Genomic DNA, 27,436 nt, shown 5'->3' with positions numbered 1-27,436 from the left:
CGTTAACTGTAGCTGATAACAGGTGGCAGGGCTCATACGCTGGAGTCTGTACATAAGACAGACCCCTGGGTAAGAGCAAATAAATGAATAAAAAGTTAATTAATAAATTAACCTACCGTAGGAGGAAATAAAAGCAAAACTGTAATTTGTTTATTCGTGCTGTAGTTTGACCCTTAAAACTATCTTTTTATCTATCATATCGCGTGAGGATCCTGTTGGCTTTGTATAAAAAAAAATCTATTTAACCAAAACTAAACTTAAAACTAAAACTAGATGTAAAAAACGAAAAAACAAAAAACATTTTAGTTAACTAAAATGGTAGTAATAAGAAATCTGAAAAAAATTAACTAAAATGATTTTTTGAACTCGAAAAACGAACTAAAATGAAATAAAAATGTAAGGGAAACATCGCTACTTTCCCTATCTGTCTGTTTGTTAAAAACATTGATTACAATGAGTCCTAATAAGTCATTGAAAAACATGTTTGCTGTAAATACTATGACACACTATGAGTCACCTGCTTTCAGAAGACTTTTACAGTAATACCTGTACTTTACCTGAAATTTTCTTAGACTTTTTTTTACACCGAGTTTCGGCTCAGATTCCTTTCTGAGAAACTCTCCGTTGATTGATTTTTATACTCAATCATGTAACTGACATGTTTCCAGTTAACCTAATTAGTTGAAAAATGTTCTCTTTTTCAGTATTTTTCAAGCATTTTGTGCACCGCGAACCAACTTTTTTGAGATGTGTTCCTGCCGTCAAATTCAAAATGAGCAAATATTTTTCACGAAATAATAAAATGTGTCATTATAAACATTTGATGTTTTCTTTGTTTGATTATTAATAACACATGGCTTTATGAGTTTTACAAACCATTGCATTCTACTTTAATTTACACAACATCTAAACATTTTGGGGCCTGGGGTTGTACTTCCACGCATCATTTATTCTGTTATTTCATGCCTAAACTCCTTCTCAAACATTCATGTGCTCTTAAATGATGAATGCATTGAGTGTCCAGCCCAAGGACACTAAATAGTAGTCTCTTATCTACCTAGCTACGGCTGCCCCAGCATCAATCCACCTCAGAAAAGAAGTGCTCAGTGCTTCATAGGAAGTCCATAAGCAATTTGAGACTATAGCAGCATAACTAAGGGACTGTTCAGGGTCACCGGATTCAGAGTGGGAGCTGTTCTACATAAAAAGGACCTGAAGACTTGTAACTGTAGTAACTAAGACCAAGGCTGGAAACTGAGATAAATGCCAAGATATCTTTAAGTCATTCAGCATTTCATACGTGAGGAGGAATATAAATGTAACTTTTGATTTACCACAAAGCTGATGAAGAACAATACAGGAGAGGTACAAGTTCCCTTTTAACTTCTGCAGCTGCTGCGTTTTCAGTGAAGTGAAGGCTTTTTAATTGTTTTGGAAAGCAGAAATTAATGTTAATCTTTCCAACGCAGTCTGGCACATACTGATACAAGTGGATGAGGACGTACCCCGCCTCTCGCCCTATGAAAGCTGGGATAGGCTCCAGCAACCCCCGCTACCCTGAAAAGGATAAGCGGAAGCAAATGGATGGATGGATGGATGTAAACCAACTTTTAGGCACTTATTTCACCATTAGTTTAGAATCCAGTGTCTTGAAATGATTATAAAATCATTAACATATAAGGAGGAAAAAAACCCCCCAAAAAAAAACAACTCGGCAATAATTAAGGTCAAATGTTAGAAGAACAGTTTAATCATACAATGTCACAATTCTGCTTCGAAAAAGGAGTTCGTTTTCTTCATCTAACATCTGGAAATGTACATAAGGCCACCTGAAAATGTACATGACTTTGACAGTGTGACAAAACTCATATGTTCATATTTATATAATTGACAATATTTTACATTGCTTTTGCTTACAAGGTAGTAGCTGTTTCAAAATACAGCACTCTTCTGTACAAAAATAATTCTCGTCATATCCTGTGAAGTTTCCATGGTAGCAGAGAGGACTAAATGCAGCCTCGATTTTAGTACAGAGTGTTTCTTTTTTTCCTTTTTCTATTTTTTTTAAACTGTCACACATCAGAAAGACTATCAACAGTGGATGTTACAGCTTCAGTACAAATAGAGGCTGGCCCAGAACAGATTTAAAAACAAAAACCATGCCAGATTGTGAAGCTATTAAGTTTTCATTTCCTTTAAAATAACACTTGATCAAATAAAACCTGTATACATTATATTCAAGGGGAAAGGAGTGATGAATATACACACATCTAAATGCACATTAGCCTTTTTCTCCCCCCTCCAAAGAAAAAAGAAAAAAAAAAAAAAAGAAAAAGTGTAAAAGACATCCCATTTACAGCATAAACGTTTACAAATGTACAACTGTACAGACAAATAAAAGCATCACTACAAATTTAGAGCAAGGCCTGTCAAACACCACAACTAGACTTTTTTTTAGTGAAACTAATAATCTTACACTTATTAACTGCACATATACTACATTTATTCTACAATTCATATGAAGCAAAGAAGCCGTCACTACGAGCGTTACAGGTGAATTGTATAGCTTTTGATGGCCCCACCGGCCTCCGCCAATCCACTTACATACCCAAAGAAAAAAAGAAAAAGGTTCTTTAAGCATCCCTTTCTTCAGCTACGTCTAATTTATTTCACCTCAAATGTACAAAACTGACCAAATTCCAGAAATAAAATAATAATAATCTTTTGGACTGCTCTGACCTTCAGGCGGTGGGGGTTCCCATCACTGCTGCAAGCCCCTCAACCAAAAAAAGAGCAACAATTTTCTCATACATAAAGATGCTATACATTGCTCAACTACTTCTACACACACGAGATGATTATTCAGTACATAAAGATACTGTTTTCTAGGGCAGTGTTCATCTCAAACTACAAGACAGATAAGATGTTACACAAAACATAAAGGAAAAAAAAAAAATCATTCTAAGGATTAAAACCTATTACAGCATGCCAACGCGTACCCCACTCCCACCCTGCTATCCCTGCAAAAAGCCCCACCCCACCCCACCCAAAGCTATGGTCATTTTATGTTAATATTAAACCAGGTCATACGCCCGCTGTACAACCAAACCTCATGCTCTGCTTCTTTAAGTTAAATGGTAGCGTTTTACTTCCTCCTGCATAAAAAAAAATAAATCAAGTGATCGCCTGCATGAGGGGAGAGTAAGACGGCTCAAATGGTGCTCGGTGGATGTAGCAGCTCAGTCTGTCAGTACCAAAACATAATGCAGGCCACGAGCTGCTGGAGTAACCAAACACGCACACACTCCCGCAAAGGGTGGGGAAAAAACAAAAGAAACAAACAAAAGAAAAAACGAGGCAAGAAAAAACAAAAAACAAAAAAAAACACCACTGGCAAACGCTACCCTAGAGTAAAGCACCAATCTCCAAACCCCGAGCTGGCAAAGCGGCCTCAAAGACCTCTGGGTGACTGTGGCACGTGACGCATAGTACTCGCTTGTGGATGGAAGGATTTCTGTCCATCCATACTATGTGATGCTATTTGAAAACTAATCCATCAGCTGCTTTGGCATGGGAAAACACTTTTTTTTCCTTTTTCTTTTTTCTTTAAACTGTGTGTGGGATAATATACAAATATTATAATAAATTGCCTAAGCTTAATAAGAACAGCTGTCTGTTTACAAAAACAAATGGAATCGTGTTTTAAAAGGATCACTCAGTTTAGCCTTTATAAAGTCACTTGCTGGTGTTAATTGTAAGAACTGTAAATTTCAGCAAATGTGTAATAATTTCTTTTTCTACAGAGAATTTACAAGGTAAAAAACTAAATGTACAAGATAATATGAAAACCAGTCAAATACATCAATTACATCATTAACAATGGGCTTGTGCTTTACCCAGGGAAAAAAAAGAAAAGAAAAAAAAAAAGGAGGAAAACAAAAGAAAAACAAAAAGAATAAACAGCCTGCTGACTGTGCACCCCCTGGGGGCCATGCTGGGGACCTGCACCAGGGGTGGCAGAGTGGCAGGGGTCAGTTGTCACAGCGTTCTTAGGTGAAGTTGACTTGTCTTGTTTTTTTGGTAACTTGCCCCCCCACTTGATGGGATAACAGAGGGTGTCAAAGGCTAACCCCTATGGCTAAGGAGCACATCTCAGACAGAACAGGGGGTTTGGGGCTCCTACTCCTCCACTTGTTCAGGGGACCTGGGATGTGTACGTGACTACAGCAGACCATTCGCGGGACCGCCGATTGGACCCAGTTCAGATCCACTCTTCATGTAGTACTTCTCTAGCTTAGCTAGAATGTGCTTCCCGTAGGTGTACTTACGCAAAGTGGCAATGTGAGGCCGGATCTAAATAAAGAAGAGAAGAAGATAAAGGCATTTAAAATCTGAAGAAGCTCAAATGAGTTTAAATCTGGAAGTAGGGGTAAAGAATGGGCATGCTTTTTAATAATGGGTAGCATAATTTACAAAATGCATATCATGTTACATTAAGTAAGTCTTGAAACTGCTGATGGAGATTGTGTATGTAAAAGGGTTACTGAATTCATGAGTTAAGTGATTTTCTTGCAGTAATCTACAAAAATTTCTTAATTTTGGAACCACAGGAGTCGCCACCTGTTGGCCAGCAGAAAGAATGCAGATATTTTGGCAAATTTTTGGCACCCAAGCTATATTCTTTAAAAAACAAAAACAGCATTAACTAGTTTGATGTCAACACAAGAGCCTTGACAAAAGCCTGCACTGATGTACACAAAGAGTAACGTAAAATATGTAAACAATGGACACAATGCTGGCAGATAGATACGGAAGTGCACACCCTAGTTATTACTTTGTTTTCATGCAAAATACAATCGCTGTACACATAATGGCACTGATAACATGACTAAAAACAGGTCTTTCTGGTCATATTTCACATATCAAGGGTCCTTGAAAGCACCAACACAGGCACTTGTTTGAACTTGGGCTGTTTCATGATCTGAATGAGCTGTCAACCCCCTGGATACCACTGATAAAACTTCACAGCTAAACTTTTACCAGCCAAGTCGATTTGACCACTTGTCAGAAACAGATTAGACTTTTTAAGCTTTGCTAAACCTTACAGAACACTGATAGAATTCACTGGATCAAATGGACCACGATCCACCCACTATCATTAACACTAACATGAGCACATTTAGTAGGCGACTCACCTTGTGCATGATGATTTTACGCTGAGCAGGTTCTGCCATGTCGATCATTCTTTGGACAACGTAGTTGGCGTACTGGTCTTTCATCATGGTGTACAAAGCGCTGTGGGGCCCGTCTTTCTGGCAGCACACTTCATCTATCAGCAGAGCTCTCTCTGCACGCGAGGAGTGGATCACACACTTCTCCACCACATTACTGGGGGAAAAATAAGCTACTGTTACTCAAGTTTATAACTGAACAGATGGAAGCAGAGAGATGCCAGCATATTAGAATCATTTTCTTTTGTTTTTGGCATCACGTGGTATGTATGCATGTGTGTTAGCAAACTGTAATTATTGGGCACAGTGGACTGGATAAGTGTTCAAACAGCTCAATTCGTTTAAGGTTTTGCTGACCCCAACTGTGAGGCAAGGGCTGGTTGTTAATGGGGTAAACTTGAATTTGGGAAATATAAAGGAGGATTACTATGACCTAGTTTTACACCTGACACGTGCAGGAACAGGTTATGTTTGATAAGAAAACAACATGTACAACATTACCACCTACTGACTATAGAAAATTCCAGTTAATCCTCCACTGGACCATCCCAATAACAGCATCTAGTTGTTAGAGTGTCTAAGCCCTTTGTCTATCAGCTTACAATCTACCAGAGACAGGTTTTTAGGAGAGGGGACCACTATTCCAAGCTTAATTTTTTTTTCCCCTGTTGGCTAACAGGATCAGTTTTACACAGCAATTTATTCCTAAAGCTGAGAACATTTATTGATTAGAATTCCAAACTTTTTCCAAAGAAATGAAACATGAAACACAAAACTCTAAACATATGCAATGATGGCCCACTGAGTCAGTCTTACCCACTGCTCCATGTTACACTAAAGAGGATATTAGTCATTTACACATTCTTACAGCACTTTTCTACAAGTTACAAGGATCATTTTTCCCATCAAACACTCATACACTTGTATAGTGCTGTTTAATTGCAGCAGTTATGTTAAGTTTGTGAGCATCTTATTTTTTCCTAATATTACAGCTCATCTTTTAAATGTATAAAATATACCACTCTGCTGCCAGCAGACATGTATTTTTACAAATTGGCGGCACACACCACCATTTTTAATGGTAGCAAGACTGGAAAACCTTGTATTACGAAACAAGTAGACAACCACTTTTGTTTAACTACAGGAACTGAACGTGGAAGTCGTTTTGTAGTACTGGCTACCAGTAGAGGATTTGCCCTCATCTTTTGGCACCTCCCTTTAAAGATCCCCACAGTGGATCATCTGCCTCCATCTCGCCTACTTAGCCAACATCTAGAGCTGGGCGATATGAGATTTTTTCATATCACGATATGTTTTTTTCATTTCAGGCGATAACGATATATATCACGATATAAGCCAAATAACTATATTTGTAAGATTTAAATGTGCCGTTGCTCACAAGTAAAATGTGAAATAATCAGCAGCTTGTTTTGATTTAAATATTTATTTCTCATAATAAGTTCAACAGGGTAGATGTACTTAAGGAACATGAGACTTTTTCAGATAAATAAAGGCAAATATTGCAAACTACACAAAAGGCAGCCGCTAAAGCGTTTAAGTTTCAAAACAGAACAAACGAAACAGACTAAATTGTCAATTCCACTTAGAAACAAAATATTAATTCTAAAAATAAATCTTAGTTTGTTTTACAGAATAACAGACAAAACTGACCAACTTTTGTCAATATCAAATAAACTGAGAACTAAAAGGAAATTCTCAATCTCTCCTTGTATAGCTGAGCTTTTCAAACAGTTTTAACAGTTACTTTAGTCTGACAAAAGCCGAATGACGAATTAGCGCTTCCAGTCAGAGACTGAGGCTACGTCCACACGTACACGGGTATTTTTGAAAACGGAGATTTTCCGTTTTCGTTTTAAAAAATAATCCCGTCCACACATAAAGGCAGAAATGAAGGAAAACGCTGCTATGAACATGCCAAAGCAGCAGGTGGCGCTAGATTCCTAACCGTGCAGAAATGTTGGCCAATCAGAAGTCTAGAAGCCTCGGTGGGAAAAAGTAAACAAAGCTGCGGCATAGAAGCAGAACAGAGTCGTATGTGTGGACGGACAGTAACTGTGTGTATATGTAAGCATTTAAACACTGCAGAGAGTAGAATTAACAGTAACAGTATTGTAGAAATTCATTTCACCGAAACAATAACGTGGCGCACAGTGTGACGCATGCACCAGTTTATTGTATTTCCAGACTTGCTTTCGGCACAATTTACAGTGCACGCTACTCTGTTTTTTGTCAGACTTGAAATAGCCGAAATACCTTCACACTACGGAACTTCTATGGCTCTTCCGTTCGACAATCTCTCCGGCGTTGGAACCATCATCTGTTTTCTCTTCGGTCACGCTCGGTTGATTTTTCTAGTCGGCACACTCATTTCCTCCATTACGCGCTGGCTCCATTACCCGCTGGCTGCTTCCCAAACAAACACACGTGCGGCTTGGCACTTGTGCTGTACGTAACAAGTCACGCGACGTGACGCTGCGGCTGTGATTGGTTCGGCTCTGCGCTACTTAATTTGGCTGACCTTTTTTTTTTTTTTTTTTTTAAGAGGACAAGAGCGGCGAGGTCTATCGCGATAGCTTAATTTCTCTATCGAGTAAAAGTTATATCGCGATACATATCGTTATCGTTCTATCGCCCAGCTCTACCAACATCCTTTGCCCCGCATATTCACAATTATCGTGAGCCATGTAATTAAATTACTCAAACTAATATAAATTAAAGGTCCAAAGTCGGCCTAAAGTCATGTTTGCTCACTGACAAACACATCACATCCACAAGAGCGAAAACCAACATGACCGCCATAACAACTCGTGCAGACACATTTAGTTCAACATAGACTTGTCTTTTAAAATATCTACTTGCCTAATGTACTCACATTAAGAAAGCACTTTTCTATTCTTATGGACCACTCAAGGCACTTCACTGCATATCTCATCTTAACCAAGCATTCAATCATAATTTTATGCTATACACTTCAAGCACTGTACCTGCCTAAAATGAATATCTTCAGAGTGTGAGAGGAAGCTCGAGGAAACCCATGTAAGCACAAGGTGAACTTACAAACTCCATACAGCAAGGCCTGAGCCAAACCGGAGATTCACTTGTTGTGAGGTGATAGCAGTAACCACTGTACCATCATGCCACCGCCTATACATTACAAAAGAATTTACTCCAAGCTAAGCAAATGGACACTTGCCCTGGACAATCTCTGCTTTGAAAACAAAGAAACCTAAAATTCAGCATTCCCATCCTACTCGACTCAAGAAAGATCTAGGTTATGAACTTCCTGCTATTGTTACCACATGGTTACTGATAAATTATCTCTTATCAGGTCCAAACGTGAGTCGTTAAACTGCATGTTATAAACCTACTATTAACCGGTTTTTACAAATGTAAACACTCGAAAGATGTAGCAGAACAACAACAGCGTATCGACTGATCTTCAGATGATATGCATCAACTTATGTTCCTTAGTTATGCTAGTGCAAATCACTCACATCTCTGTCCTCACACCAGCAGAAGTGTGAAGAAACACAGCTGCTCTAATATTGACAGTAATGTGAGTGCTTTCCCTCCCACAACAGAATATTTATTTATTTTCACAATCATTTCACGAAATGAACTTTAGAATATTCACGGTCTGCCCTGTTAATGTCAAAATCCGCAAACAATATACAGCCCACTCTTAATCCATACAGACTGCTTAGCTTACCTTGCAAATTTATGCTGGCTCAGGACAAGAACCTTCCCGCGCACCTCTGCCACTATCTTGCTCTTATCTTCTGGTCTGCCATGCTCCAAAACATGCTGAATGACGTAGTTACCGTACTGATCCTGCAGGAGGCAACAGAGGTGTAAGGGCAAGGCAAAGTCATCCCAACAAGATTAATCACAACAACAAAAAACAAACAAACTGTGAGATACAACTGAACATGATTGATACTCATGCACTACTTTTTCACCCCCATTGGCCTCGATTGATAGGGTAATCATGCAACTCTACAATGATTGGCCGATGAATGAGCGACACCTCCATTTGTAGTATTTCGAATACCCTTACGTCATCACTGCGGAAGGTCAGACAAAACAGATGCTGCTGGTTTGTGTTGCTGACCAGGTAACACAACCAATAGCATCTTTGCCCCTTCAGAAACGGGTGATAGACAGTTACGGGTGTAATTTTAGTGCGGCAAGATGGAGACAAAAAATGAACTGACCAAACAACAAATAACACCACTCAACTGCCAAGCTTGTTAAAGTGGTAATTTGTTGAGTAGGTAATGCGAACTCCACCTTTAAATTTGAAGTATTTGCCTCCCAAACCATTTTCTGTCAATCTGTTTTAACATGAACTTGCATTATGTTGGTTTTAAAACACCATTTGTGAACTATTTGGTTATAAGAGTTTCAAACTCCTAGATTTGAATCAAACAATTATAATTTTAGCAAAATGAGAATTAAAAAAAAAGAAAAAAAAAGAAAAAAGGGAAAAACAGACTGATCAAAAAATGCTGTAGGCAAAAGAGGGATCATCAGACAGCAGATTAGCATGTCCCTAAATCCTCTGGCATAAAGCAAGAAGGGAGGAAAAAGGAAGAACAGGCAGCTCAGTGGGTTAGGAAAGGACCATAAGGGTTGGGAGTTGGAAAACTATTTAAATGTTAAATTAGATTCTTTACAGAAGAAAAGATTAAAAAAATAAAGAGGGAAAAAGGAAGTGAGCACAGGGACATCCGCGATAGAGGCAAATTGCTCTGACCTTGAACAGTGCATCACGGGACACTGTATAATATGTTTTGGGTGTCATCTCCAATGAAACGCCTTGATATTTCTAGATGGAATAAGTGAGGGGGGCAGGTGGATGTTTAAATAATCACATATGTCAGATGTAATGTCAGCTAACAGCACAATTACATTCATCCTTACACTTAGCAGACCACAACTACACAGGAACAATGACAGGCTAAAAATATGAAATGTTCAAACATGAAGGACGCATGCAAATACGCGACATAAAATGATAAATGTCAACAACGATCAGTCGCAGCTAGCAAAAATAAGGTAGTCAGCGTGAAGTTTAAAATGGGACAGAGAGGAAACTGATGTGCACACCTGGCCCAGCTGTTCAGAGTGCTGATGAAGCTCTTCCAGGATGGGCAGAGTTTGCTCCTGGGTGCAGTGCTCCAAGATCCTTTGGATAACTCTGCAGCCATAGGGGTGTGTGGAAAGTACAAAAACCTAGAAAATAAAAACAGTGCTTATTGTACCATGTAGTGAAAGAACATCAGAGGATTTAGATATTAATGCAACCCTACAGCTCACATGAGTCTACAAAAAATAAATTATACTGAATGGTAGTTACGTTATAAGGCAGCTTATTGTATGGCAGCTATTCTAAAAAACAACAAACAACAAACACTAAAAAACAAAAAAAATAAAAACCCACCTGTCCTTGGAAGGCATCAATAATGAACTGAAGAGCCTGAGGCTGGACACATTCAATGCACTTCTGTACCACATGGTTCCCATTCTGGTCTTTCACACACTTCAGCACATGGCCGTCAAGCTCACGGACAATGTCGCTCTAAATGGAAGAAAATGATATCAAATGAAATCAAAGCCTTTAATATGAAGGACGAATAAAATGCTTTTCAATAGAAAATAAAACTGTTATAAAGAAGTGAAATCTCACTTACAATTACCTGCTGGTCTGAGGAAATTGACTCCAGGGCTTTCTGAATGACCCTGCAACCATACATCTGCAACGCCAGGGGAAGGACGTGTCCGCGGATACGGGTCGCTAAAGCAAGTTTCTGTTCTGCACTTCCAAACTGAGACAACATAAAAAATATATTATATATGCCGGAATCTATTACAATATGAGAGTAATTTATTATAAATGGAATCGAGTTTAGTTTATACTGTGCAGTTACTCAAAAGACACATGGATGAACTTTAACACTCCCAACCTCAAAGAACTTTTGGATGACATAATTCCCAAATACATCAGTCATCAGTTGGTATGCTGCTTGCAAAATCTCTCCAAACACCATCTGTCTCTCAGCAGGAGTGGCCCTCTCTAGCTTCTGCTGGATAAATCTAGATTGGAGAAAGCAGGGAACGATTAAAAAGACACTTCAAAGAGTGGACTCATTATAAAAAGTGTAACACTGCAATGTAGTTTTTTGCACGTTTTCTTTTTTGGCTAAGGCTTAAATTTACGAGACCTAAAAGAAATGCATTATTTCCCAAAAGCCTATATATTTAATTGTGCGGTGGCATTTTCAAGCATTAAATTAGGTCCGTCACCTGGATCCGTGCTGGTCTTGAGAGAACTCCACCATGTGTCCAGGCAAGTCACGGAGCTGGAGGTTTGGAAAACGGTTGTTCCTGAAGTCTTCCAATAGGCGGCTGCGTCCAGATGGCATGACATCAGAGCGGCTGTAGCGGGGCCGTGAGGGAGGGAACAACTGGCTGCTGGAATTGAACAGACTGGACGTGCTGCCTGTGCTCCGGTATTTGGCCTCGGCTCCGGGAGCTGCAGAAATGTAACGGCCACTGCCATTTGTCAGGCCACCTAGGATTAAATAAGACAATTTTTAATATTTCATTTACAAGCATCAATTTCACTGAAGGTGCCCCTAACAGGGGATGACAACTTAAAGTTCTATTCTATTTAAGTCACATCCTCACTTACGAACAGGATCAAATGCTTCTTTATTTTCTACCTCAAAAGCAACAGTCGACCAAAAGGTAAACATCCCTTCTTTAGGCTTACCTAGGTGAAGGCTTGAAGAGGATCCATGGGAAGAGGGCAAAGATGGCGGAGGAGTGAGTGGGGAATGACCTGGTGTAAGGCCAATGGGGCTGGGTGAAGAGGAGTAACCCAGGCTGTTATAAAACGGCTGCCCAATGGGAGTTAAACTGCTGCCACCTCGTTTGTATAGGTCAGAACTTGCCAACAGGGAATCCCTGCGGGATACACTGCTACTGGTCGAGCTGGATACTGAAAAAAATCATAAACAAAGCACTTTTAGAACACAAAACTTAAATTTAACACAAGACCATTTTCCTCTCCAAGCAGCACGTTGTTTAGCCACTGACCAGAAGAGCCGAAACCCCCAAGAGCAGAGCCCAGGCCAACGCCAAGAGATCCGCCGGTGCTGCTGAAGCCCAGGGAGGAGCTTGGGGGTGGTGGGGCAGCAGAGGTGTGAGAGAAAAGAGAGCTGCTCTGAGAGGTGTTGGGGACTGATCCAGATCCGTAGAATGAGCTGGAGGGCAGGCCGCTGCTGGGTGGAGGAGCCTGCTGCTGCTGTGGCTGAGGTTGAGGCTGAGGCATGGAGCGGTACAGTCCGTTGGCTGGAGGACCAGACATGTTGTTACCGGAGCCAGATGCAGACACTGCTGCTGCTGATGGAGAGAGATTATTGTGAGAGGTCAAAAGTGAGGAAAGATCACATGAGTGGTACTAATCAAGTAAGAATAGAAAGAAGTGGGTGTGCGGGACAGACATTATAGTAGGCATATCTAAGAAGAAAAAAAAAATCCCATCTCTATTAATAATACACACACACATCATTTGCACAACACACCACACAGAAGCGCTCATTAAGTTATCATTTTGAGAAGAGGACATCTATACAAATCAGATCACTACATGTGTGCATGCAACTGTGCCTACTAAGTGGGTGAAGTCGTTTTACCATAGATAAACACAAATGACAAGCTCAAATATAAACAAATAATAAAAAGCAGAATTAAACATAAACATATTCAGCTATTTTTGGGAGAGCCACTTTTGCATTTTAAACCATCAGCGTGAACACACTTTGTAGAAGCTGGGACTTCTTGGCTGAATCATTTTTTCCACCTATATTTAAAGGTTACTGCTTATGTGTGGTGATTAAACTCGGGGTAAGAGGCTTGGGAACATATTAAAGTAATGAATTTATTCACTAAAATAGCTAAATGAAACATTGCTCGGTGTGTGTCCTCCCCACACGCAGAGTAGAGACAGCAGTGGTAACTGCAGGAGACAAACACTGCGAACAGACCAAATTTAAACCAAACTATGTGATCTGCTTATCTGATCAACGTCACATTTGGTTTTGTGAAGGTGTCAGTGGACAAAATAGGAGACATAGTCCACAGGAGATGGAGAGTGATCTTTTTAGAGATTTGAATCAGATAAAATACAGTCACCGAATTCCAAATAATCATCTCTAATGCAATTAGATTAGCTAAATGTGAGTTATATAGTGCCAAATCACAACAGTTACCCCAAGGCACTTGAATGCAATGTAAAAACCCTACAACAAACCATCCACAGATCCCCTCTGAGCAAACAGTTGGTGACACAGGAGAGGAAAGAATTCCTTAATTAAAACAAATGTTTTAAAAAATTCCTACCAGCTTGTGCCGCTGCATGGTTGATAAGAAGTGGGGTTTGGACTAGACGAACAGGCCCACCCAGACCGGTGCGGGCACCAGGGCCCATTACCAAAGCTCCAGTCTGGTCATAGTAAGCTGCAGGGGCCAAAACCTGATAACCTGAGGAAGAAACAAGACACACAAAGAGGAGAGAGTTAGTAATTACAGTTTACTACTACTACACAACATACTTGGAGTGTTGTTAGAAACAGTGTTTCAGTATTTTGTAACTACTACTCACACACTGTATACACTTAATGTGAACCAATAAGGGAAAAAAAAAAAAAAAAAAAGTATTTGCTTGTGAGTGTCTTTGGCTACATTGCAGTATAGCATAAGTATGAAATGGTAGACCAACCAGGCATTCCTGTGTATGCCAACGCAGGGTTTGCAGCAGCTGCTGCAGCTAGGGATTCCTGCTGGCTTTGCTGGCCTTGCCCAGGTGTAAGAGGTCGCTGGTTGGTTCCAGTGCGCATCACCTGGCAGAAACGGTTAAAAATACTGTTACTGGCTTTGTACTGAAAGGGAAGCAATCTCAACTTGTTGTCACAACAAAAAATAAACAAGTGACTAAATGAGGAACAGCTAAAATATAGCTAACGTGTTTTACCACGACTGTGTGGTTTGATCAGACGTCACGAGTTGCTTGGAAACATATACAACCAACCCCAGGACAGTTCTGAATCAAATGCACAACTGATGGATCTACGCCGCAGAAGCCCCGCCCACTTTTAACTTTTCTAAATTTTAACAGCAGGTCTTCATGGATGACTCATTTTCAGGGTCATCCTGTCATCATAAACATTCTGCACATGATAACTGGTCACAGACAGATGACTGAAACCAAATCCTGACGCACATTTTTCATACAATCATACGAGGCCAATGAAGTAGGGAATTAATACTGGTTAGAGAAATTATTCCTACCTGTGGTTGCCCTGGCCCTGGCCCTTGACTGGATGCTTGCTGATTGGCCGAGTGATTGGCAGTAGATGCAGGCTGCTGCTGGAAAAGATTAGCTGGGTACACACCCCAAGGGACGCCGTAGTACTGTGGTGGAACAACTGTGGGGCCTGGAGGAGGGGAGAGAGAAAAAAACAAAAAACAAAAAACACACATCTGAAGTTATACATTGGATCTGGGCAGAAGATAATCAAGAGTAAAAGAAATAAAATAATAATGATCTGTTGGATTTCAGTGAGAACTTGCGGATGAACATGTGCCATGTGATCACCTGCAAGCGTTGCTGCTGCTGCCAACCCAGCAGCAGTGTAGGGATCAGCTCCAGGTGGGGCAGCATTAATGATGTAAGGGTTTGGCACAAACGCAGGAGCAAGGCCAGCTGAGTAACATGAGGAAGAACAACAATATAATTCTCATTCAAAAGTCTACGCAACTCAAACAGAGACAACCTGAGAGACAAAGCAGTTAAACAATACTGCAAAAGAATCTGTCTCACCAAGATGCTGCTGCTGGGCTGCAGCCAGTGCATATTGTTGCTGCTGAGCTGCAGTGAGCTGTTGAACAGTCAATGGATTAGACCTCTGGAACAACTGGAAAAAAATAAATAAATAAAAATCAACAAACTGCTCACAACCTGCAGAGCAAACTACCAAACAGACTTTGTGCATTTAACAGACCTGCTGCTGAGAGTTGTAGTCAAACAATCCAACTGGAGTCCCTGAAGAGTCCACCTGAATCTGATTACCAGCATAGTCAAATTGTAAGGACTCCACACCAGCTTGCTGCTCCATACCGCCCATGTTCTGGGCCTCCTGGTTCTGGAAATCCTCAGCTTGGACCTTGTTTTGGGAGGGGTTCTGCTGTTGGAGAGCATGAGGGTGGTGGTGCTGCCCCATCATCTCCAAACCTGTCTGACTGGGACCCATCCTCTCCACAGCCTCAGTGGGAGAAGCTTGACGGCTTCCAGGAGTTGGGCTAAAAGAACAAAAAAACAAAAACAAAAAACAAGTTGAGTTTAAAAAGGACCACCATATTTATACACAACTGTTATTTGGGGGCGAAACAAAAGTCTAAAAACCCTCAAATCAACTTATAAATGTTCATATTTACACAGTCTGATATTTTATATTTAGTTTTTAACTGAAAAGCTATATATACTATATTAGAGATAACCAGTAGAAAATGGAAAAAATGTTAACTTGTACCATTGTAAAAGGAAAACCTACTTGAAGTCTTTACAGTCTCTGTCCATGCCGTTCAGCAGACCTCTTCCATTGGCTTTAGTAGGATCACTCTCCTCTCCCACCTTCATCTCAGGGCTTTTGTCGTCTTCAAAAGGCGACACCTTCTCTTGCGCATCACTTTTCTCTCTCCCATCTTGGTCAGCATCTCCTGCACCCTGTGTAAATACGAAAGACAGAAAAACATTTAGACAAAGAAATGCAATCTCCACTTTTGGTAAGATCGATGAGATGCATGAGTTTGGCTTACATAGCCTCCATTCCTGTAGCGGCCATCCATCTTGTCACCAGGGGACGAACTCAGGACGTACTCCACCATGCTCACGCCGAGACCTCCGCCTTCTGAGCGAGGTGAAAGCACAGAATTGGCATCACCATTGCCATGGAAACCCTGGCCTGGCCGTCGCTGCACCATGATTGGCTGAGACACTGAATGATCTGAACGAAAAGTCGTAATCAAATACAGTGGCAAGCGAAGTGAACCCGTGGAATTACATGTTCTTCTGCGTTCACTGGTCAGAAAATCTGATTTGATCTTCATCTGAGTCACAAGTAAACACAAACGTGATGTTTGACCCAAACAATCTCTTATGTCCTTCTTAGAAGGACATAAGAGGTTTTTCCCTATGTTAATACTGTCCATATGTACATAGCGCTGCAGAACTGTACCACCCCCCCCAGCATGTTTACACTGAGTAGGAGATGCTCTGTATCTCATTGTACAACTGTATAGTGACAATAAAGGCATTCTATTCTATTCTATTAAAACTTTAGATTGCTGGTAGAAAAAGTAAGGGAACCCTTGGATTTGACAAGTGACTGAACCTCCTGTGGCAGCAGTGATTTCAAAGGTTTTCTGCAGCCACAATCAGGAGGAAGTTTGAGTCATTCTTCTAGAATTGTCTCACTTCAGCCATGTTGTCAGGAATGAATCTCTAGCGTGAATTATCCTCGAGGTCATTCTTCAGCACCTCTATTAGATTAAGAAACTGGGCTCTGACTGAACCGTTAGACCTTCTTCTTGTAAAAGGAACCTATTATACTTTAGCTCATTCTCAGCCATATGTGAATGGGCACAATGGTCAGTGCTCATAATAAACATGCCTATTTCAAATAATCAGCTACGGTTAGTAAGTAATCCCTTAATGCCATACGCTCAGGATTCAGACTGTTCTAAATGGTTAATTTCATTTTTCCCCCACTCTTAGCTCTGTGTGAGGTCACTTAGAGCAGATGTGCTTAATATGGTCATCTCATGCACACATATCTGGCTGCAAGCTCAGCAGCTCCACTCACCTGCTGTTCTAACCATCCGTTTACGAGGGACAACCAATCAGATAAATGTTGGATAAAAAGGGACAAATGAGATAAATGAAGAATAATTTGAACTCAGGCAAAGGAAGCGCAGGCTTTACTTTGCAGTTTAGCTACATCATTCAGTACTGCAGTAGTGCTGTAAAGGATCAAAGTACTCCTTTAGCAAATATCAGGCAAGGTTTTATGGACAGCAGTGGCGTTCTAACCAGCGATTTAACTACCCATCATGTCCACGCAACGATTGTGATTGGCCTGTTCAGTACTGCCGATTCTTCCTGTGCATGTCCAGCTGCTTTTTTGCTGTAGTTTCTTAATTCATCAGTGAGAGAATAACTGTCATCACTTCAATATAAGGAATAATGATCATAGCATCAATGTAAGGATTCACAAATGTCTGCAAATTCCTGCAGGCAGGTTGTTGAACCTATCAGAATAGATGTGAGGGAATGCAGCAGGTGAAAAAAAAAAAAAAAAGAAAAAAAAAAACTTGAGTGGGAATTAAAGACGGGACAAAAAGCCCCACCATTTTATTGGTTTCTATTGGATGACTCCGCATACAAATGACTAGGACATAACCATGAGGTAATCCGCACAGAATGTATTTTGCACAAGTGTAAATGCCGCCAATGAAGTCAGGCACTTACACAGGCTACACCACAGGCTCTACAAACACTCACTGCAGATCAGAATCAGTCCTTACTGTCCTAACCAGGAATGATTTATAGATGGTATTCGTGAAGGGAGATGTTTACCATTTTCTAACATAGCCTAGTCAAAATGCACCATGATATATAATTGAAAATAATTGTGTGTGTGTGTGCAATTTCAACAAAAAATAAAAAAGCAGAAAAAAAACAACCCTGGTTTGTTTATAATTGTAACTCAGATGAAGATCTGACCTGATTTTAAGACAAATTCCAAAGGGTTCACTTGCTTTTTCTTGCCACTGTATTTATATCATTCTAATAGTATTTATATCAAAACGTTATAGCTGGCAGGCACCTGTGAAAACTGAGATATTCCATTCCCAAACACATGACTGGAACAGATATCTTAACCACATATGTAATAATTAATTAATTAATTAATTAGAGAAAAGACATTTTAGAAGACACTCACGAGATGATCCCCATGCATTGTCTCTCCACTCTTCTCCAAGAAGCATTCCTTTCCTGCCATCTTTGGCCAGCTCATCAGAATCCCAGAGCTTTTTTGCTGGCAAAAGCTAAGAAAAAACATAAACAGCGTTTCTGAATGGTGTAGAAAACCATTTGCATTTATGATTCCAAACTGCGAGTGCAAAGGGAGACGTATTTTCGACTCCATATGTGAATGAGATGTTTGAGAACAGAATGTTTTGAGGACAAGTTAAACTCACTAATAATTAATTGGCATAATTGGAAGATATCAGGAGAAATCACTTAATTGAACAATCTAAGCTTCAATTAGACTGTATTTGTACACAGACATGGGGAGTCACTGACTACTAATTCATAAGAATTTTTTATTGACATAGGATTCAAATGTTTATTATTTAGTGTAAGTTGGACTAATTACCTATTATAGACACTAATTACCTATAATTGGGGCTATTACACTCAAGACCTTTGAGCAACTCTCAGTTAACTTCAAGTCAGTTCAATAATGCTTTTCTAAAGAATCCGTACAGGTTTTCTGCTTCAGACTCCTCTTAAAACAGATTAAATTCTAACTGGAATCTTTTTCCCCCTAGAGTGCTCTGGCGAGGCAAACAAGTCAATGACCCAATCCACACTGCCAGGAAAAAAGGCTGGTTGAGCTTGAAGATTTCTAGGAAAGTCGTGCCAAGTTTTATGACCATTGTTAACAAGATTTGTCATTAGTAAGAAAGTCAATGCTGCAATTGATACTTTAACCAAACACCAAGTAAACAATTTATTTGCTTAAGCGAACCGGCTATTTTAGTCTTCTTGTTTCATAAAATGAGAAAAACACTCCTATACAACACAGTTTTACCATCACTGTACACTGCACATAGATTTACATGCAGCAGCCTGGGGGGTGGGGGGGTCTGAGACATAAAATATGAGAAAATGTAACTACATCAGTGTAGCACACAGAGGAGCACAAGGTGTTTATCGTTTATAAAAAATTATTTGTAATAGCGTTAAGTCAAAAAGCTTTCAGAAAACCCTTTATTAGGAAAACAAACATTTATTGTTGTTCAGTTGTTTCTGTATTGTGCATATGCTTGCTAACAATAAAACAGGGACAGGTGAGGGTTTAATGGATTTCAATCAAAGGTAAGATGAACTAGTTTACAATAAATCTGTATTTTAAAGACTCTGTGGTGGTGGTGGTGGTGCAAACATTGAAGCTTTAAAACTAATTCAGCATTTCTATAGTTTCTGTAAAATAGCAACCTGCGGATGTGTACAGTCACTTTTCAATTCTAGAGCGGCGGGGAAAGAAGAAAATAATTAAATAATAATCACAGAAAACTGTATAAGAGTGAGGAGAGTGAACGATATGCAGACAAAAACTGTTCTTACCTCTCCCATCCCCCTCGACTCCAAAGCAAGAGCTTGAAAATCATAGTTCATTTCATCCACTGCACGGACCTGAGACAGATTTAAAAAAAAAGGTTTTTCATGAACATTTTAAATTAAACAGCAATGATTTAACAAAATGTAAACTGTAAAATTGTACCTGCAATGCTAAAGAGTGCTTGTTGTAAGAATATGTGACAATTCAATAGAATACATAAACATTCATAGCAAAAAACTAACATTTATTCTTTAATCTGTGCAATTGTTTTTACATTACATAACATTCTGGTTTTGTGAAATAAGCCAGACATGAATTATGACTTATACAGCATTTTGAATATGCTGTTAAGCCAATAAGAGAATGTTGTTTAATTCTCTTACATGAAATCCCAAAGCAAATAGTCCTGACTGTTCGACTTATGTTAAGGTATCTGACACGATCATTTAGCTTTGGTTATTGCATGACCGCCCCCCGGCCCACTATACACGATGTGTTAAGGAAAAATGAAAATGAAAATAAAAATCTGAGAAGGACCTTTTTAAAAAAACATTTTTAGACTAGGACCTATGCAGAGCTAAATACAAAAAAAAACATCTGCACAGACTACACATGATGATTTATAAAGAGAGGCGATTACACTCGTTCTTCTGCAGGGCACAATAACTTGCTTGTATGAAACAGAATAGTTTGAATGAAGTTTGAAAGAAAAAAAAAAAATGAAATAACCTAAACACGAGACGGGGCTTTGTATGTAGCAACAAAAAAAGCTGCAGAGCAGCTTAAACTACTGTTGAGACAGAATGTGAGGTGTGGCTATTAAATGACAACACAAAGACAGGTTTTGAAATTAAAAGAGGATTGGTTTCCAGTGCACCATTGGCTTAACATTACTACAGACAGATTATAGACATTTCTCAATATATGGTCAGCAAAAAAGAAGCCACAGCTGTGGGAAAATATCTCCATCCATATCAGTATGCTGAGCTGTCCTAGTGAAGCCATTTCTGGCCAACTACATGTCAATCCTCCTTATTAATCTGATCCAAGTACCACGCAACTTTATTTATTTTCCTTCAAAATCACATTTGCGTTTAAGAGAAGCACTTCCAAGTCTGATCCAACAGTGTAGAATAAAACCATGAAGCCTCTTAGACCACTAATGGAAGAAGACTTACTACGCTGCTTTGATCACTGAAAGCCCCGAGTGCAGCAGTCTGTAGGTGCAGAAGGGGAATAATTTGAAGGGGAACAGAATTAAAAGACAAGCTTTCTTCATTAAAGTTTAATTGCAGCATTTATTTCATTATTTAATAACCACACTTTCTATTACAACTCTGGCTCAGTCAACATGGTGAGACTCACACCCCTGTTGTGCTGACACAATGGCCAAAACTATAATCTTGCTGATGTCTGTTGTAAATCAGAAGCAGTGCTATGGCTTTTTAATACTTGTAGTAACAGACTGGTGATCTCTGAAATCTGCACTCCAACCTTCACCTCACGTTTGACTGGGCAAACGGCTGTGGACAGACCTGTCTGTAACTCCAATAATGACAAAGTACTACATTTAAACAACAGATTGTTTACTTGCTGTTTATACCAATATAACAATCAGTGAAAATTGAGGACTTGTTCTGTCTGGTAATTATACTAAACTGCACATCACCACATGCCTTAGCTCAGTAAAACAAAAAACAAACCAACTCTTTACCTGATCGATATGATTGGCATCCCCAGTAGGCCAGCGATGCTTGCTAGGTGTGCAACTTACAAGCTGCTCCCCAGGCTGCCTCTGAAAGAAGTACCCTACTGTGGCGTCATCCTGAGACCTCCCGCTCAGCGGGGGCTGTGGGGTACCTGGGGTAGGGTTAGGAACCCTGTCCATGCCCTGTATGTGTGGCCCTCCAGGAGCCTGACCAGCTCCGCCAACTGTGGCTAGGGGCCCTCCGCCATGAACTCGGACACCCCCAGACTCAGGAGCACCATTTGCATGCAGCATCCCACCTCTCGTCTCCTGCCAGGCCACGTCATTCATACCTAGGATGCTGCATGGAATGCTCATTCCACGGGAAAGCCTAAAAAACAACAACAACAAAAAAACAGACAAAGTAAGATTTACTCACTGAAATGTATATTTTCTTATTTCAATTTCACTTGCATAAAATTGAAAGAAATCTTATTAGAGGATATAGTATCTCTGTGTGTCCTGTACAATTACATATAAATGACCAATAAGAAACACTAGGCTATAAAAGACTCAGATGTAATTTTAATTTCATTATACAATGTAATGTAGCACCCATTACAATTTGGTGTTTACGGCATCATAATTGGCTTTTATGAAAGCCCATGCTATTATAATGCGACCATCGTGGACTTATTAAATCCTCCTTGAGCCTTCAGACAAAAATCAGCTTTTACATCCCATTAAAGATGTTCATCCAAAAGAATAATAAAATGATAACTAATGCTTTTAATTTTCCTCGCTGGGACAAGACTAATTCCCGAGCTGCTAACAACACGCCAGGGATATAGTTGTCTAATTCTGCTTAACTATTTGTGCTACAACAGGTTAGTAATGTTTTGTTAAATTAAAAAGATCGGGCCAAGAACGAAACAAGCGACTGACATCGATGTTGGTGGCTTATAAGAGCAACACCGCTCGGTAACGTTGTCGTTAGCCAAATTCTAGCTGGTGACCATACGACTGGGGATACCAGCAATAAAGCTTCGACTACCACACAGACATACACGCATAAATGCAAATATTCAGCGATAGCCACGACTGATTCCTGAGATGATGTAACGAGCTTGCAACAACGTATTCAAATTTGAAACTGTTCATTGTGGCACACCAATTAGCAGCTTGGCTAGCTAGCCTAGCCTAGCCAGCAGCAAGCAAGCCGCTGTAATAATAAGGAAGCTACCTTAACGACTTTCAGCGGGGATTTGCGTAAATGTTTATTTATTTATTAGATTGTGTTTGCTTTGTGGTTTGTTGCCTCGCTTCTTTTTATTGTTTACTTTTTCCCCCTCATGTATTTCTGCTAGCGGAAATCGAACATGATTAAAGCTAACCATTGGTTCTCTGGAGCTAACTAGCTAGTGCTAACCGCAAAGGGCCTGTTGTGTTTATTATTGGTGAGACATCAAAGAAATTCGCTTAATTCACTGCTGTTTTATAGTCAGCGGTTGGCTTTGCATGTTAAATAGAACACATTTTCTCGACTTATTATCCGATATTCACTATACACAACACGTTACGGCCATCTCCGAGAGCTAACAAACGCTAATAGCCATGTTGCTGTTGTTAGCTAAAACATCAGCCAAACACTGAGTGGCTAAACAACATGGCCCCCCTTCAAGTTCCAAACAGAGGGGCCTTAACCGCTAAACAAAAGGGGAAATACTCGCACGGCGGCAACCGCTTCCAAAGCAGTCCCCTTACACAGCTTTGGATTCGGTTGTGAACAGATGTGAGGGCATACTCACGCGTTGTCGTGTCGAGAGAGGATCTGTGCTTGTTGCACGCCGTCAACCCGATTCTATATTGTTTTGTTTCCTTGGAGAGAGAGCGGTGATTTAGCAAAGCTTGGTAGTCAAAGCTAACAGTTTGTCTACGCTAGTGCCCCCTCCCTGTAAATAGCGTGAACTACGTAGACATGCGTATAACAATGTCAGTATCAATTTGCCTTCCCAGCGTGCCTTTTGAGCACCAAACCCCCCTGTGTTAGGCAACCTAATATGTGGTATCATAGAAATTAGTCTCAGAGACACTTCCCCACCCAAAATCACTCTCACATTTCATAGGATAAACTGGCTTAGTCTGAATGAATCCTCATTAGACAGCCGGCTCATGTCATTTTGTGAACAAAATGCTGACTCAGTAATAAAAGTAGCAAGCCAATGTGTCCGGGAAGCTTATTTGAAAGGGAGGTTTCAAAGAAGAAGTACGTGTATATTTATCGTCATCGTGCTGTGACTTTAGTTGATTTCGCCTGATTCTCAGTCGGGTGGATCCTCGTGGTCAGTGACCCCTCCCTCCTCCAACGCGAGAAAAACCCGACGGGACCCAATCACCTTTTCCTTTACAGACGGTGATCTCACCTCCCCATTTCCGATTGGATTGCTATATTTAGGAAAACGCCTTACGCTTTATAAAGAGATTGCTGTAGTTTGTGGCAAAAGGTTCCGGAGTTAGTGGAAAGGACTGACTTGAGGGACGAGTTTGACCAGTATCTGCTTAGAGTTTAAAAGCTACTGGACTTGACACGACTAAATATTTACAACTGCCGACTTTGGACTGAGCCGCGTTTGAGAGCGAGAACTGGGAGAGGCAGCAATGGCAGACATACGAAAGAAACTTGTCGTGGTGGGCGACGGTGCATGTGGGAAAACATGTCTACTGATAGTATTCAGCAAAGACGAGTTTCCAGAAGTGTATGTCCCGACTGTGTTTGAGACGTACGTGGCGGACATAGAAGTGGATAACAAGCAAGTCCAGCTGGCTTTGTGGGACACAGCCGGACAAGAGGACTACGACCGGCTGCGGCCGCTCTCCTATCCGGACACCGACGTCATTCTGATGTGCTTCTCGGTGGACAGCCCGGACTCGTTGGAAAACATCCCTGAAAAGTGGGTCCCTGAAGTGAAACACTTTTGCCCGAACGTACCCATCATATTAGTGGCCAACAAGAGGGATCTCCGCAACGACGAGAACGTGAAGAATGAGCTGTCTCGGTTGAAGCTGGAGCCAGTGAAAACAGAGGATGGCCGGGCCATGGCCACGCGCATTGGCGCATATGACTATTTGGAGTGCTCAGCTAAAACCAAGGAGGGGATCTGGGAAGTATTTGAAACGGCAACACGGGCAGCTTTACAGAAACGACAAACAACCACAGGTGGCTGTTTCAAATGCTGTGTTTTAATGTGAACTGACTCTGGCTTGGGCGGGGGGCTACTGGGACGCGCAAGAACAGACGTTTCCTGCGTTGGGGTCTGTGTCTGGGCATGTGAGGGCAGTGACCATTGTTCGGACACTCCCTCGAAGTCGGATGCCTTTGCTTGAACCAAAACCGATGACTGCAAACGGAGCTGATTGGAACACACACGAATATCTGATGGCGGGTGTAATGTGGGGGGGAAATACACTGGTTATGGCATGTTGGCATGTTCTTTTTGGGGTCACATGATCCCAGTCTGACTGGAAAAAAAAAATCACAAAGCGTTTGATTTCAGTGGGCGACTTTTCAATCCCCTTCTGCATCTTCTCGTGTAGACGAGAAGGCCTGCTGGAGAGTCGAGATGACTCTGCTCTCTTTTTTTGTGTTTTAAAGTTTGCATAGGCCACAAGCTTTATTGCCAAGGTTATACTGTGTAACAAGTAAAGCAAAAAGAACAAATGCACTGTAATTTTTAATATGAGGTAATTGAAGTTTGATCTTGCACAAGACCAGGATGCTACAGCAACTCATAGAAAGAAAGCTTGTTAAAACTACAAGTATTGCCAACTTGTTGTTGTTGGTTTTTTGTTGTTTTTTTTTTTGGGGGGGGGGGGGTTGTGATATTTTAGGGCACTTTTGCAAAGACATTTCATAGATAAAGGTTGTAATTGGTTATTTATGTTTTTAGAGTTTGTTAGTTTGGAGCACAGCTAAAAATAACGTATAATTTTGATTCCACAGTATTAAATGTCTTTTTCCCTTTCAAATTATGCAGCAGGTTAGATTTGATTCAAGGTTGACAAGACTACACCTGGACCAGTCTTGAAAAGGGCTAACCACAATGTCCTGTAGTTTTGCAGGTTTTCAGACAGAAACTCTGTCAGTATTAAGTGGGAGTCATGTTTTACAACTTTAGTTTTTTATGTTGCTAAGCATGCTTTTACACAAGTTTTAACTCATTTTGGCTAATTTATACAAACACATTGTCTTCTGTACAGCACATCTGAACAGCATCTTTTGAAGCACATACAGTATATAGTCCCATTTCCATCCAGCTGTCTCTGTTCTATCAAACACATGGGGGGGGAAACAGCTTGAAGTTTTCTGTTTGGGCACAGCATCATTTAGAGTGGCACGGAGGATATTTCCCAGACACAATTAAGCACTTGAGACGGTGTGGCATGTGATGGTCTTGCTCGGTGAAGGGCGTTTTCTCAAAGTGTCATGAAACTGCTGTTTATGACCCAACAGCACACGCTCATGTGGGATTAAGCCATCTGATGGCAACACTTTATTGAAAGTGTTTCATGCAATTCTATTAGTAGAACACTTATGTAATAGTGACACACACTTAAACTAAAGGGCTTCCCTTTGATTATTAAAACATGAGAAAACGGTAAATGTGAAGTACTAATGATTATAGAGCTGTTAAACTGAATTAAATACAATTGAGAAAGAGTTTGTTTTTTTTTTCCCTTTTTCTTAAAATCTCAATGTCTTCCATTATGACAGTGAATGTACCTTAAATTTATGTTGTCAAAAAATGTTACTGAAAGCTAAAATCAGTGTATTTTGAGCTGACTTTTTTTTTTTTTCATTCTTGTGAAAAGGATTCAGATTTTCTTTTTTTCTTTCAGTGTCAACATAAGTGTTGTGTAACTGTCCTCTTGCTTGATAGTGGGAGTGTTTGTTCATATGACTGTGAACATCAGTTACAGAGACTGTTGTTAAGGGTGAAACTCTTACTGTTCATGTTTTGCTCTTTTTACTTGTTATTGGAAACAAAAAAAGATGGATTTTTTTTGCTTTAAACACTTACTTTGTGTTTTACTAAGAAACTGCGCTGCAGGCACATCTGTGTTTAAAAATACTTTCCAGCCGAAGTTACAGTGGCATTTAAAAGTCACATTCCTCCTGTCTGCTGTCTGTTGCTGTCTTTTTTTTTTTTTTTTTGCTGACATACAGCACAGGAATGCATTGTGCTGGACTGGTTAATTTCCCACACCGGCCCCCCTCATGTGCCTCTGATTTGCAATGATTTTAGGTTAGTATTTGTGATAAGATGGTACAGTTTGCGTCTCCTCATACAAAAGGAAATTGTGGAATATGCCAAACATATCTCTTTGTAAGAGTTTATTTGATGCCATTGGTGTAATTACACAATGCTTTCTGTGGAAGAATGGTACAATTAAAAGAGGGGGAAAAAAAACAGAATGTAAGGGAACAAGTGGTACTGTTCTGGGAAAGTCAATAAAAAAAAAATCAATGTGTTTCACTAACTGCACTTTTTTCCACTCTTGTCGCATTTTCCTGACACACAGCTTTCTTTCCTTTTATCGTACAAAGAAACATTACGTATACTGATAAAATAGTTGGAACCTGCTGGTAAATTTAGAAAATTCACTCTATTAGTATTTCTTTCTTTATTTGCTTTAATCAGGATCCACTGAACCATCACTTTGATTCAGGCCTTTGAAACAAGAGTAAATCTAATGTACTTGTGTATTTGCAGTTAACTTTTGTATGTTTTGCTGAAAGAAATTTATGCTAGTTCAAAATACCTGCTCTTCAACAAGTGACAACATTAAATAACACTTATACGAAAATGAATAATTATACCCCACTATACAGATTTATGACCTAAATGCCCAAAATGAACAGTACTGGTAATTGTAAAAATCCTTTTTTGTTAATATTACAATATGTTAAAAATAAATATTTTAACTGCTAAAATATAATTATTGTTGTTAGCCATGAATTTCCA

At 40.0% G+C, this 27,436-nt stretch overlaps 2 protein-coding genes across 11 annotated transcripts; one reads left to right on the top strand and one right to left on the bottom strand.

Annotated features, from left to right (window-relative positions):
• Positions 1-1,721: 1,721 nt before the first annotated feature.
• pum2 (pumilio RNA-binding family member 2) lies at positions 1,722-23,477 on the bottom strand. Of its 10 annotated transcripts, none has more exons than XM_082505713.1 (24): positions 23,222-23,477; positions 21,441-21,804; positions 20,905-20,943; positions 19,732-19,800; positions 18,320-18,425; positions 16,134-16,321; positions 15,869-16,041; positions 15,320-15,617; positions 15,139-15,232; positions 14,914-15,021; positions 14,607-14,752; positions 14,038-14,158; positions 13,659-13,799; positions 12,354-12,659; positions 12,028-12,255; positions 11,559-11,826; positions 11,219-11,348; positions 10,946-11,080; positions 10,696-10,833; positions 10,362-10,487; positions 10,009-10,080; positions 8,962-9,083; positions 5,196-5,388; positions 1,722-4,353 (listed from the first exon to the last, which is right to left on the bottom strand). In XM_082505713.1, the coding sequence occupies exons 2-24, from the start codon at positions 21,789-21,791 to the stop codon at positions 4,222-4,224; spliced, it is 3,684 nt and encodes a 1,227-aa protein (XP_082361839.1). In that variant the 5' UTR covers positions 21,792-21,804; positions 23,222-23,477; the 3' UTR covers positions 1,722-4,221. The 10 variants fall into 10 exon arrangements, with proteins under 10 accessions (XP_082361839.1, XP_082361842.1, XP_082361841.1 ...); XM_082505716.1 differs by having other exon boundaries at positions 10,952-11,080; XM_082505715.1 differs by having other exon boundaries at positions 12,354-12,656.
• Positions 23,478-23,892: 415 nt separating this feature from the next.
• LOC309689361 (rho-related GTP-binding protein RhoB) lies at positions 23,893-26,951 on the top strand. Its single transcript, XM_082505723.1, has one exon. It carries the CDS (start codon positions 24,072-24,074, stop codon positions 24,660-24,662), a length of 591 nt encoding a protein of 196 aa, XP_082361849.1. The 5' UTR covers positions 23,893-24,071; the 3' UTR covers positions 24,663-26,951.
• Positions 26,952-27,436: the final 485 nt, after the last annotated feature.

Source organism: Aulonocara stuartgranti (genome assembly GCF_965226115.1).
Source record: "Aulonocara stuartgranti genome assembly, chromosome: 15".
Lineage (NCBI taxonomy): Eukaryota > Metazoa > Chordata > Actinopteri > Cichliformes > Cichlidae > Aulonocara > Aulonocara stuartgranti.
Note: the sequence above shows the minus strand (reverse complement) of the source record. Positions and strands in the feature narration are given on the sequence as shown.